This window comes from Monodelphis domestica, chromosome 5 (assembly GCF_027887165.1).
Source record: "Monodelphis domestica isolate mMonDom1 chromosome 5, mMonDom1.pri, whole genome shotgun sequence".
In the NCBI taxonomy this organism is placed as follows: Eukaryota; Metazoa; Chordata; class Mammalia; order Didelphimorphia; family Didelphidae; genus Monodelphis; species Monodelphis domestica.
The window spans coordinates 310,178,748-310,191,671 of NC_077231.1; the positions used below are offsets into that span (position 1 = coordinate 310,178,748).

The 12,924-nt window shown below is 47.9% G+C and overlaps 1 protein-coding gene across 1 annotated transcript; it reads left to right on the forward strand.

Annotated features, from left to right (window-relative positions):
- The first annotated feature begins 9,230 nt into the window (after positions 1 to 9,230).
- HOXA4 (homeobox A4) lies at positions 9,231 to 11,725 on the forward strand. Its single transcript, XM_001365671.4, has 2 exons — positions 9,231 to 10,049; positions 10,601 to 11,725. Exons 1-2 carry the CDS (start codon positions 9,422 to 9,424, stop codon positions 10,939 to 10,941), a joined length of 969 nt encoding a protein of 322 aa, XP_001365708.3. The 5' UTR covers positions 9,231 to 9,421; the 3' UTR covers positions 10,942 to 11,725.
- The last annotated feature ends 1,199 nt before the right edge of the window (positions 11,726 to 12,924 follow it).

Consider the following 12,924-nt stretch of genomic DNA (forward strand, 5'->3'; position numbering starts at 1 on the left):
CCCACCAGTTTCTGTAATATTCTGGTGAAGCATGTTAGTTAGGAGGCCATTCAAAAGGTACTTTTCACCACTGCAGGGTCACTCAACAGACTCAGATTTTAGAGACTGGAAAACATCTTATAGACAAGACTCCAGAGCATCTCTGGAAATATAGACGCCAAGAGTTCTGGCCTTTGAGATCTTATCCTTCCCTTTCCCCAACCCCGACCCCCAGCTGTGGGAGCCAGGCCTCAACTGCCTGTTTGCTTCTACATTCTTCTTATTTCAGTGGGGCTGTTCTCACCAGCCTGTGATTACTCAGCAATAAACTTTATGGCCGGATTTCACTCTGGTCTTTGAATTTCCAGAGCTGAATGAAAGGGGTAAAAGAACCTTTCTTTCTTTCTTTTCTTTTCTTCTCCTTCCCCTTCTTTCTTTCTTCCTTCTTTTCTTTTCTCTCCTTTCTTTCTTTCATCCTTTCTTTAGAATTCCTATTTCACTGCTTTTTATTCTGAAAAGGTAATAGGATTGTCTATCTAGTTAGCAAGTAGAAAAAATAGCACCTCTCTCTCTCCTCCCCAAACCCCACCCATGAAAAACTCCACTCTGCAGTTTGGGAGGAAATAATGCAATCTTCAGTGTCCAACTTAAAAGTCTTGCAGGTCCTTAGGTTTGTTTTTCCTGACACTCCATAAAGAGGAATTTAGGGAAGAAATGAGTCGTTTGTCAGTAGGAGATTTCCGCCTTTCTTTTGTCAGCCCCTCACTCTGTTTGATCATGGACAATTTACATAATCTATGATTTTGAAAACAACCATTTCCAAAATGGCACCAGCGGCTCATTCTTTAGTGGGAAAAGGATTGTATTTTTCTATTTGATCTCATCCTCCAGCCACATCCAGTAGCGTCCCTCTTCAGGCCTGTCTATTTTCCTGGGGAAAACCTCAAGAACTTCATCGTAATGAGACTTCATCCCGAGGTAGTGTGCTTGGCTAGATTCCGAGAGCAATAGAGTTAGTAGATGACCCCCAAATCCCTTCTCAAGGTATTATTGAGTTCAGCCCAACTTCTCCAACTGGCCTCTGGAATGAAGCAAAATATCAAATATTGCCTTTCTTGATGCTCTCCTCACGGAGGATCTGCATGAGCTTCCCACAAGCAATAATAACTTGAGAGGGTATTTTCGGGTCTGAGATTCGTCGATTTAAAAATTGCACCAAACTTTATTGTATGGAGTTTATATTTTGACAGTGAATATTCAACCAACAGCTGTTATAGAATCAGAGGGGTAAGAGACAAAACTGAGGAAAAGGCAGCATTTCCAGGAAAAGAGTAAATGTGTTTGGTCCCAACAAGATCCTTTTGTTGGCTGGGGAAAACCTGCATCCTCTAAGTTATATTGAGTGATCCTGTAACCTGATCATCGAAATTCAAATATTCATACTGCTCAAGAAATGGAGATTCTACCTGGAATCCTTCCCCTCTTTTTTTCTTTGTAAGGGTCCAGTTGTGTGGATGTGTATGTGCAGAATCTTAGTTCTTTGTTTTGCTACCCAGACTTCCGTCTTCGTTTTTGGAAAACATTAACTCAAGGTTTCATTTTAGTGTCCTTCAAATAATCTAGTTGACTGATTTCTTGGGGGCCAAAATAACAAACAGAAAGGGAAGTGGAGGGACCTTGCCATGTTCTAGTGGCTTAATCAGAGGAAGTGTGTAGATGCGCCTATGAATAGCTAGTTATCTAGAAAGTTGTGTGCATTAAATGCTGAGGAAGACTGGCTGAGAAACAGGACCCAGCCTAATATCTATTGCCACAAACTAACAAAGAGTTCAACTGGATACTCCAAAATATGAGTTACAAATGTGATGATCGTGTCTGGGTAGCTGTATTCTTTCAACTAAATTAGGGGTTAAAAGAGATTCTTTTGTGGAAACCCAGATAGTCCCATGGCTTTAAAAATTCTAAATTCAGTCAGCATAATTATTAAGATGATTTTAGGAGAAATTTCTCTCTCTCTCTCTCTCTCTCTCTCTCTCTCTCTCTCTCTCTCTCTCTCTCTCTCTCTCTCTCTCTCTCTCTCTCCCTCTCTCCCTCCCTCCTCCTCCTCCTCCCCTCCATTTAAATGGTTCAGAGTAAAGAAAAGACATCTAGTTGTCTGGTCATTTTCTGCAGTTATTTTTTTTTTAGCCCTCTTGACTTGGATCATTTTATGGGATGAAATTTACTTTTAAGAAGCCCTGGTCCTGGTTGTCTTTATTGAGACATTTAACCTCACCCAGTGACAGAAGGGCATGGATGTATCTCACCTTGTAAAAGAAGAAAAGAACCTACATTTGCAGGGCCCTGTTATTTCCCTCAGGAAGAATGACAGTATCACCTGAATTATAAACATATTATAGAAGCCTCTGGTTACACTTACTTATTGGTAGTTACGTTTTCCATGGACTCATTTCAAAACAGCACGCCAAGATTCTGACTTTTCCCTTTTTTTCTGTGCCTCTTTGTGGTTGTGCTTTTTCCCCTTCAGAATTCTTTCAGAGAAGGCAGTGTAGTATTTCACATCAGAAAGAGCAGTTTGTGCTGGTGCAGTCCAAAATATGATCGTTTCCAAAGAATTAGTAATAAAGGAATAGATCACACAGTGGAATGTATGTAGGGTGTTGGGGTGGGTGGGTGGGGGGGAGAACCCTTTCGCTTGAGTTGACCTCAGTCTTTCATGCCTAAGCTGTAGGTAGGGAAGCCCTAGTTTGTCCTTCCATGAAGAGGACAATGATAGCCCATCTCCTGGAGGTTTCCTCTAGGTCAACAATGGAGGTTTCCACAGTGATCCAGGAAAGGCCTCCTAGCGCAGACTCTTGTGCCCTCTTTTCTGACATGTCCCTAGATGGTGGGTCTACAGAACACCCCACAGACCCGAAGATGGGGGAGGAGGATCCCCCCGTTTGGTATTTGCCAACAGGCTTCCCCCTTTCTCTCCCTGCCTTTTGCTCTCCCTTCCCAAACGGTCTTTTCAATAATAATATTTGTTATGAAGGTTATTGGGTAATTATTGCGATTTTGTGAAACAGTCCTTGCTTGAGGTGAAGTCTGTCATCGTCAAACAAATGACAGCCAGTGCAGTTCACTGCCGGGTTAAGTAAATGCAGAAAAGATAAATCTGCACACCCTAGGAATCACCAGCAGAGCTCGCTTCAGACCAAGTTCACAGTCAACTCCTCTGCCTAGGCAAGCTTTCCCCAACAATTCGGTTTGTTGTGGCTTTATTTTTAAATAAAAGAAAAATGACGAGTGGAAGTTGGGGCCCCCGCTTTCCCCCCAGCTTTCCGCTTTTTTCATGGTTCCCCAACTTACCCACCATTTCCCTTGCAAATATAACGAGGAGCTGCTTGGAGCTAGTCCCTCTAAGCGCTGCCGAAAGAGTGGGGAAACGGATTGGACAGGAAATACAGTCAGGAAAGAGGGCAAAAATAGATTTTCATCTTCTCTCTTTCCCCCAATACATTTTCGGGGAGGGAGCAGAACTGTTGAAACACACAGGGCGCCCTTCCCGTCCTCAAAGAAATCAGAGGCAGCGCTTTTGTATATCTTTGTGGTTAGGGCGTTACAACTGCGGGTCAAAAAGTGGAGGGTCAAAAGTTTACGTTGCGCTCCACTCTTCGTCATCTGCCCAGACGGAGTTTGATGTCAATGTTACAGCCGAGATGCGGCTATCAACACAAAAGATAAAATATAGCGTCGAGTTTCGCGTGTATCACGCTATGGACTCCAGGTGAACCCTGGTGCTTGAATGACCTCAATTACTGAGGAAAGGAGAGAGAATTCCTCTTTTCGAGAGGAATACGCGCTGTATTTCATCTTGAATTATCGGCCACATTCTCAGTGACTCTGTGGACCTCGGAGGCAGCAGGTAAATAGACACACAGCTCTCTGCAGCTCCCAGGCACCCGCCAGCCTGCCCCGGGCTTTGTGGTGGACCAAAATGCGCCCAATTCCGAGGAGGTCAGATTTTATTTGATCTGTTAAAGGAATAAAGCCACCGAAAGCTCTCACCTCCAACTCGACCCCCTTTCCCTTCGTGCTTTTAGAAGACAAGAAAATAGGACAGAGGAGATCCTTTGGAGAAAGTGACTTCGATTTGCTCATTTTTGGGGTGGGGATAAGATCAGAATTCTTTTCACTTGCATTAGATTTCGATTTTTTAAAAACCACAACAAAGGGCTGCCTCCCCCACCCCCTTTCAATTCAGACTCCTCATCTGGAAAGAGGACTGAGAACAGAGAAGCCCCCAAAATCCCCCAGGAAAGAGATGCTCCTTAAAGGTCTGGTCTTTCCAGACTTGAGGAAAAGATCTTCTGCGCTGTTAAAATTTCCACCCTCACCTCCCTACTATAAAGTTATTCCTCTTCTTTGAATGTAAGACAACTTCTAATCTCTCCAAGTACAATTCGACTACAGAAAATGTGCCATTTGGAGTAAGAGTTCTGATGAAATGTCCCTTAGAAAGAAACACAGAATAATGTTATGATTTTTAGGAAATTTTAAAGATATATTTAGAAAGGAAGGGACAGTGAAAAGGCTACAAAAATAAGAGAGAGGAAACACAAATACACTGAGAACATAAAATGGGCAGGGAAATCTCATTCATGCTCCTTAATTGCCTTTGGAAAGCTAGGAAAAGTCCTGTTTACACGAGGCTGGACACTCTGGTTTTCTCTTGACGAGGGACATAGTTTCTCTAGGAAATTGACCTTCAGGTGCTTACTTGAGGATAACAGAAAAAAAGCAAATATGAAATATTTATCTTGCTCTCTCTTCATACAACCAGGGATCTGATTATTCTGCAAATAGGGGTGCATGCGGGGGGAAGAGCCATGCAAAACAGGCACTGTAACCACTGAGATGGCTTATTTTCCTGAGCTAGCCATGCTCCCTGTGGATGTTTTAGGGAGCAAAGGAAATGTTTCGGTAGTGGGATCTTTCTTTATGGAGAAATCTGTGGATCTGTGGTATATCTGCTAGATGGGGAGGAAGATAGGCTTACTGGTAACCACGCTGTGCATCTGTCTGGCACACTTTTATGACTATATGTAGGTTAGTGCTAGGAAGGAAATGAAAATCTACTTTATTCCTCCTCTCCCCAAAACATGTGTTTTCAAAGTGCACATTTTCATTTTGTCTTAGATAAAAAGTTTGTGGGACACCTTTTAAAAAACCAAAGATTTTTTTCAATAATTATTAACATCTTTTATACAGTCTTTAAATTGGGAGCTAACAGTCATAATGCACTTTACAGAAACTATCCCTTTATTTTAACAGTTCCCTCCTTTAAGGCGGCAAGCAGATAGATGAGTCAAAATTCATTTAAATTCTAATAGAAGTTATATTTCCCCAGGTCTGGGTTTCGTTTATTTTTTTTTAAGCCCAGGAAAAACAAATAGTCCTGGATATACTTCTATTGAAGACTCAATATTGGATAGCGGTGGGATTTTTTTGTTTTGTTTTTTTTTTGAGATGGTGTAAATAACCAATTTCAAAATGCCACCCTCTTTTTTTTTTTTGCATCTCAAAGCTTCGTAGGCTTCTTAACCCCTATCCAGTATTAAAGTATTAAACAGAAAGAAGGATCTTGATTCGAAGGAACAAAGGAGAGATACAGTCGATCCATTCCATAACGTTTACACTTACTTCCCTGTGATACTCCCCCCACCCCACCCCACTCCACCCCCGTTTTCTCTCCGAAGGAGTGACCTGGGTGAAGCACCCAGCTATCTAAAAGACACTGTATAGACCTTTGAGAACAGCTAAGTCCAAGGCCGAGGTGAACTTCAGGTCAGCGCGTCTAACAAATATGAAAATGTCGGCTGGTGAAGGGCGCGCCTTGTTATTTAACAAAGACTGTCAATGTGTGAGATTAATAAGAAACAAAATGCACACGGTGTCACTTTTCGGTCACTTTGAAAGTTGGGACAGGGTTGTATTCAGGAGGAAAGGCTGATCCAAATATATTCAAAACGATTCAAATCAGATTCAAACTAGACTGAAAATGCATTTCTTTCCCCTCCCTCTCTCTATCCTTTCTACCTATTTCCCCCCTCTCTCCCTTTACCTCCTTCCTTCCTTCCTTCTTTTTTTCCTTCCTTCCTTCCTTCCTTCCCTCCCTCCCTCCCAGTCTCTCTTACTCCCCTCCTCCCCCCATTTATGGTGCTTGGATTCAGTGGAAAGTTATTTTATGCGATGGGATTTAGAGAAATCTTTTGTTGTACATATATTTTATCCGAGCACGTGGAATAAGCAGTGGAGCTTACATGTTTTACAAAGAAGGGGAAAGCCCTTTGACTCCTTGGAATTGGATCCAGTTGGTAGAGGAAGATTAGAACTCTCCATTTCTGCTTCATTTCACTGAATTCCACTCTCTTCTCAGGAGGGATGCTGCTGGTAAACTTTTGGTTGTTTTAGAGGCTGCCTTCCCAGGCTTCCCATAGTGTCCCGTTTCTTAGGATAAAAGCTATTTTAATTTTTAGACCATACATACATATTAATTTGGTTGAATGAAGCAGTATTTTGCAAAAGGGGGTTCTGGTCGGATCAGAAGAGGTACTGAGGTTGTTTATTACAGCCATAAATCTCGCTCTAAAACGTCAAAATGGCGGTGTCTGAGATAACACTTGGTGGTCTTGGCTGAGTTTTTGTTTATGATAGCAAACCACAAAGACAAGTTACAGGCCTTGGGGGATCCCGAAGAAGCCCATCTCCACCGAGGAACAGAGCCACATGAATAACAGACTTCAGCTTGCCGGTTTAGGTCAACTAGACACAAAACAGCGCTCGCTCCTTTCTCCTTACCCTCTAAAAATAGCCACATCGTAGAACCCAGCAGTTAAACAACATGGATTTTGCGTTTTAATGCCGGCCAATGATTGTAAATAGACATAGAAAAGGCCCAAGAAGGCAGGGTTGATGACAAGAGGAAAGGTGCAAGATTTCGGTGTTTATTCCTGGTGAATGGACTTTGGGGTTCTGTTTACCCGGCTGCCTTTCACTGCTAGAGGCCATCGCGGAGAACAGGCAAACCGGCTTCTCCCAGGGCTTCTGGGACAATCTGTAAACATGCGATTAGGTGTTGACTATGTAACATATATTATACACACACATGTACAGCTACAGATACACACATATGTGTGGGTGATAAACTCCCAGGAGCTTTTTTTGACAATGGTCCGAACAGCCGGTGTAAGCCTGTGTTCCGGGCTATTTCTCCCCGCTTTCCCCAGGCCCCAAGTAGAAAATACCTTGGAAACCTCTTTGTAGCAAATCTGGGAGATCCCAGAGAGAGAGAGAGCCAGAAAGATCCCCTTCTTCCGTCTTTTTTCCTAAATTAGTTTAAAGATTAGTTGCATATAATAGGCTTTATGTGGCTAAGCATTAAACGACTATCCATCAAATGGATATATTTCAACATTCAGTAACTCATGTGTGTAACTGATATAAATGAAGAGAGAAATGACATTCCTTCTGAAGTGTTGCTGGGCTTTAGGCTAGAACTTTCTCTGTCTACCTCGGAAACCCAGGCGGGGAGGAAGGTTTTCTTCCTAATGCCTTTTGAGAAACCCAATTAAGGTACCCCTTCCGGAAAATTCTGGCCTCGCCCTAGCTCCTTAGACACCCAGCTTGCTCTCGATTTCTAGGTAAACTGGAGGATATGTTTGGATGGTCAGGCAGCCTAGCGAGGAGAGGAAGGGAAGAGGAAGGCAGAGGGGAGATGAGATAGAGAGAAGAAAAGAGAAAAGAGGAGAGGGGGAGAGAGAGAGAGAGAGAGAGAGAGAGAGAGAGAGAGAGAGAGAGAGAGAGAGAGAGAGAGAGAGAGAGAGAGAGAGAGAGAGAGAGAGAGAGAAGAGGGCTAGGAGAGGAAACCAGAGGGGAGGGGAGGGGAAAGGAAGAGAAAGCAAGGTGTGTGTCTGACCCAGAAAAGGAAAGAGTAAACTCTTGTACACATGGAGAAAGGCAGTCTTAGTATTTACTTCCGAGATCAACACTGGGTGGAATTAATAAGTAATTTATTTGTTAATAATGCGGTAATTAGTTTAACCACCAGATTTCAATTACCCTGTGGCAGGCTTCAGCCTCTCCCCCAGTCCCCTCCCCTGCTTGAGGCAGACGTCAGTCCTCAGCCTGACCTGCAGATAGAGCCCGACCCAAAGGCCTCGCCAGCTGGGCTCTCCGAAGGGAAGACGGTGATTTTCAGGGGTGGGGGTCCGCTGCTCTTCCAGGGGGGCCTCCAGCGGAGGGATCTCTCCGCCCTATGCTCAGACACACCGAGGAACAGTCACACACTGGAGGCCCTGTTCTCAGTGGGCTGAGGCCACCCCACAGTCCCCGTCTCCCTTCTCTCTCAGCCTTGGGCCAAGTCAAGGCTCTCCCTGCTCTGTCTCATCCCAGGGGAAGGACAACGAGGATTCAGGGGACTCAGTCCCAGTCCCAGGTGACACTCTTCAGGTGCTGGGTTCCATTTGGGGAAAAGGGAGACCAGGATGTGGTGAAGAATTAGAGATGCCTAAGTGGGTGCGAGAAGAGAGTGCTGGAAGGCACACGGTCTTCTATGTGCGGGAAGTGGGCTCAAGGACCTCGGGGTGGGTGGGTGTGGTGGGTGAGAAGTCTTTTTGAAAAAGGCAGGGAGGTGGCGACCTTTGCGAGGACGGGCAAGGGATTGGGAGGGTAAAGGAAGGTTGGACCCGAGTGTGTGGGAGGGATGAGGCACTTCTGCTAATTGGGGGTGGGGGTGAGAAACTTCGAGGGAAGAGGAAGGGGAGCTACGACCTCTGTGTAAGAAGTAGGGAGACAGAAATGGACATTGGTTGGGGGGAGGGATATTATGTCCTGCATAAGGGAGAGGTGCGCTATGACCTTGGTTTCGGGGGCGGGGGACAGGACGCGGCAGAACACCCTACACCGGTCGTGGTCCCCCACCCCAGACCGAAGACGCATCCATTTCTCTCCTCAGAGCGGCGCGGGCCTAGGACCCCCCGCTGACCGTCCCCCCTCCTTCTCTCCCTCCCCCACGCCCAGGACCCGGGCATCCATCATCCAACCCCGAGTTTCCTGATCCGGGGCCGCGCGCGCCGCGTCCCCATTGGCTGGCAGCGGGTCACGTGCGGGGGAGGGCGGGGGGGGGCTCGAAGGTGCGGAGGGGGAGGGGCGGGGGGGAGGGGACAGAACCCGAACTTTGTCCGCGGCTGCAGCGCCAGGGGAGGAGAAAGGGGAGGGGGCGGGAGCGGGCAGGGGGAGGGGAGGCACTTGGGGAGCGGGGGAGGGAGAGGAGAGGAAGGGGGAGGAGAAGAGGGGGGCCGAGGGAGGATGGGGAGCGAGGCAGGAGGGGGAGGGGCCTCAGCGAGCCCAGAAAAACGACAACGCGAGAAAAATTAGTATTTTTGCACTTCACAAATTAATGACCATGAGCTCGTTTTTGATAAACTCCAACTACATCGAACCCAAGTTCCCGCCCTGCGAGGAGTTCGGGGCGCCCAGCGGCCCCGACGCGGGAGGCTATCCCCCGCCCCCGCAGCCCCCGCAGCCCCCGCACCTGCAGCCACCCTCGGGGGCCGGCCGTTCGCCCCCCGGCTACTATCGCCCTTCGCGGGCTGGGCCGGAGCCTGGGTACCCGTCGCCCACACCCCCTGCCGCTCTCTACCCCGCGCCCCCCGCTGCCGGCTCCCGCTACCCGTACGGCTACGGCCGCACCAGCCCGGGCCGGGCAAGGCAAGAGCAGCCCCCGCCGCCCCCGGCCCCCAGCCAAGGGCCGACCCGGGTTGCGGCTGCCGCCCCAGCTGCCCCCGCAGGGCAGAGCTTGCTTTCGGCTAGCCACGTCCTTCAGCCCCCGCAGCCGCCACCCCACCCTGCGCCCCCTCCGCCTCCCCCGCCTCCTGCTCTCCCCCGCCGCAGCGAGGCCGCCCCAGCCGCCGCGGGCAGCCCCCCGGGGTGCCCCCTGCTCCTCGCGGACAAGAGCCTATGCGGCCTGAAAGGCGGCAAGGAGCCCGTGGTGTACCCTTGGATGAAAAAGATCCATGTCAGCACCGGTGAGCGACGCCTGGGCCGCAGCGAGGGCGGGGTGGAAGGGCCTGGGAGGGCCACGGGGCAGGAGGGGGCAGAGGCGAGGGCCAGGAGGGGCGACCCACTGCCCTGGCAGCGGAGGTATGGGTGGGTGGGTGGATGGGTGGGGGATCACTGTGCGTGTGTGTGCCACCTAATCAAAACGTGAGAAACCTTTTGTATCCGGGGTCCCTTTATCGGGAGATTTACGAGACGCCAAACTGTTAGGGCAGTAATTATAGCCCCCATAAATTGAATTGACCTGGCAGCGGCTCTGGGCCATGTGTCTTTGAAGCCTTTCTTCAGCCCCAATGCCCAACACCATTTTTTATGGCTCTCGCTTGTTTTCCGTTCTCAATAACCTGTGAAACATTTTCTTTGCCGTATGTATTCTTACGTGAACTTGGTGTCAGGTTATATTATATAATGATCTTGTCCAATTGCTCTCCCCCCTCTCCTCCTCTTCTCTTCTTCCTCCTCTTCCTCCTCCTCCTCTTCTTCTTCCTCCTCCGCCTTCTCCTGGGCCCTGCACGCTCAGTCAACCCCAATTACAATGGAGGGGAACCCAAACGCTCCCGAACCGCCTACACCAGGCAGCAGGTCTTGGAGCTGGAGAAGGAGTTTCATTTTAACCGTTACCTGACCCGGCGGCGTCGCATCGAGATCGCTCACACGCTCTGCCTGTCCGAGCGCCAGGTCAAGATCTGGTTTCAAAACCGGAGAATGAAGTGGAAGAAGGACCACAAACTGCCCAACACCAAGATGCGCTCCTCGGCCCCGGCCCCGGGCAGCCAGCCCCCCAAGGCGCAGACTCAGGGCCCGCATCTTCCCCCTCGCCACCAGCCAGGTGCCTCCACACCCAACTCCTCCACGCTCTAATCGTCCACATCCCCAGACCCATTTAATTCCCTCCCTGCTTCTTCCTTTCTTCTTCTGCTCCTCTTCCCGCACCCCCTTCTGTCTGGACCAAAAATAAACGGGACACGACACCCAACTACGCGTTTGTAAATACTAAAAATGGGAGAGAGAAGACGTGATCCCTGCACGGCAGAGGAGGCCAAGTTGTCACCCAGTTCTGGACCCAGTTCAGATACTGGCTGGCTGGCCTACCAGTGGGCTTGTTTATTTATGGAAATGCTCCCCGAGCTGGGCTGTGAAGTTCGGTATCCAACTAACAAGGACTCCGTTGTATGCAGTGTTTTTGAAATGGCGAAAATGAACAGTCCTATCCAGTGGTGACTAGACTAGTAGTGCAGTTCTCGGGAAATGTTCACCCACAGATAGTGCGAACAATAGAGCAGGGCCCCTCCCCGCTTGTAGTGTCCCCCACCCACCCAAAGCAGGCTGCAGAAAGGGATCCGAAACCAAGAAGAGGAGAGGACGTTTGGGATGTCACAAGGTTATTTAAGTGGTCTCCAGGTGTATAGTCCCTGATGATGTTTGTGACACATTAGTTTCTCTTGATTTCATTATTTAAAATATTGTTAGAGGTTTATTGTTGTCTTACTCTCTGGCCCAGCTCTAACTGGCAAGAGGGGGCCCATTTAGATCCACGTGAGACTGTCAGTTGTGGGTTTTGGTGTAACTGTATATGGAGCCAAGTGCTTCGAATAAATCCTGTAAAACAACAACAACAAACTATGGTATTAAAAGCTTAAAACAACTGGTTCTCGTGTTTCCTAAACTTTCTGGTGAGGAAGACATCTCCTTGGATCGGAATTGAGAATGAGGGGTTCTTGTGTCTAATTTAGCTGATCGCCAAAACCGGTTGTGTTTCTGACCTGAGCAAGAGAGAAAAATAGACAGCAGAGACACCGAGAGAGCCTGAGTCTGAAACTTTGCCTGGCTTAAACAAGAGACCATGGCAGAGTTTAAAGGAGACAGGAAAGTGTTCGCTTTTGCTGCAAACACGCCTGCTCTTTGGCTTAGGTTTCATTTCTCACTGTGGCTATAGGGCTAGGGACAGAAAAGGGGCACAGGCTGTGCAGGAGGCTCATGGCTTCCAGCAGCTGTTTTACCCCGGCTGAACCACACACAACCAGAATGACACTTGAAAGTAAGTGGTCATTTTGATATTTATTGCCCTTCGAAGCTTTTCTTAGGAGTCAGAATGAGGGTGGGAGGGAATGCGGCTCTTTTCAAGAAACTGGGAGCTAAACACTGATTTATGATTTGGGGAGGGAGAGGGGGAGGTTGGGGAAAGAGTTGAATTCAATTCTCCACTATTTGTGCCTCAAAAGTTTTGGCCCAGAAGGATGTGCAGATGATGTCACAAAGGGGCTGCTATCTCCACCGGAGTCAGCCCCCCAGAATGGGAGAGGCAGGAAGAAGTGGAAGCAGCCCTTGGTGCCACTTTTGATTCTGGAGAATTCCAATTCATTTCACTGTCTGTGGTATGAGACAGTTGGGTACTACATACAGAAAGAAGGGGTTAGGCTGGACACCAATATCCCTGGGCATCTTCTTCCTTAGATCTAATGGGACACTCCCTCTGCGACAATAAGAGGGGAAACTACACTCACGCCAGCCTCAAGGAATTCACTTCATGTGCAGAGAGTGATAGAGCCTGGGATGGTGGTGGTGGTGGTGGAAAATCACACCAGAGGCATTTCCCATACATTCCCCCATCAGTAGTTAAAACACTTCACTAATAAGCAGGAGAGCTCTGTTTCTTTTACATGCTGCCATTTGTTAAAAGCAAATTCTGCCAGCTCTTTAATAATGAACGAAATAGATCTGAGAACGAGACAAGGGCCCCATTGCTCAGAGCAGCTTCCATTCCTCTGCCACTAATATATGTATGTATATATATATATATGTAGATATATATATATATCTGTGGAGGTCTTACCACGAAAAATT

Excerpts from the sequence above, each read along its gene's own strand:
- HOXA4 (XM_001365671.4), top strand. The coding sequence starts at position 9,422 with ATGACCATGAGCTCGTTTTTGATAAACTCCAACTACATCGAACCCAAG. Across the intron at positions 10,050-10,600 it reads AAAGATCCATGTCAGCACCG|TCAACCCCAATTACAATGGA; the intron begins GTGAGCGACGCC and ends CTGCACGCTCAG.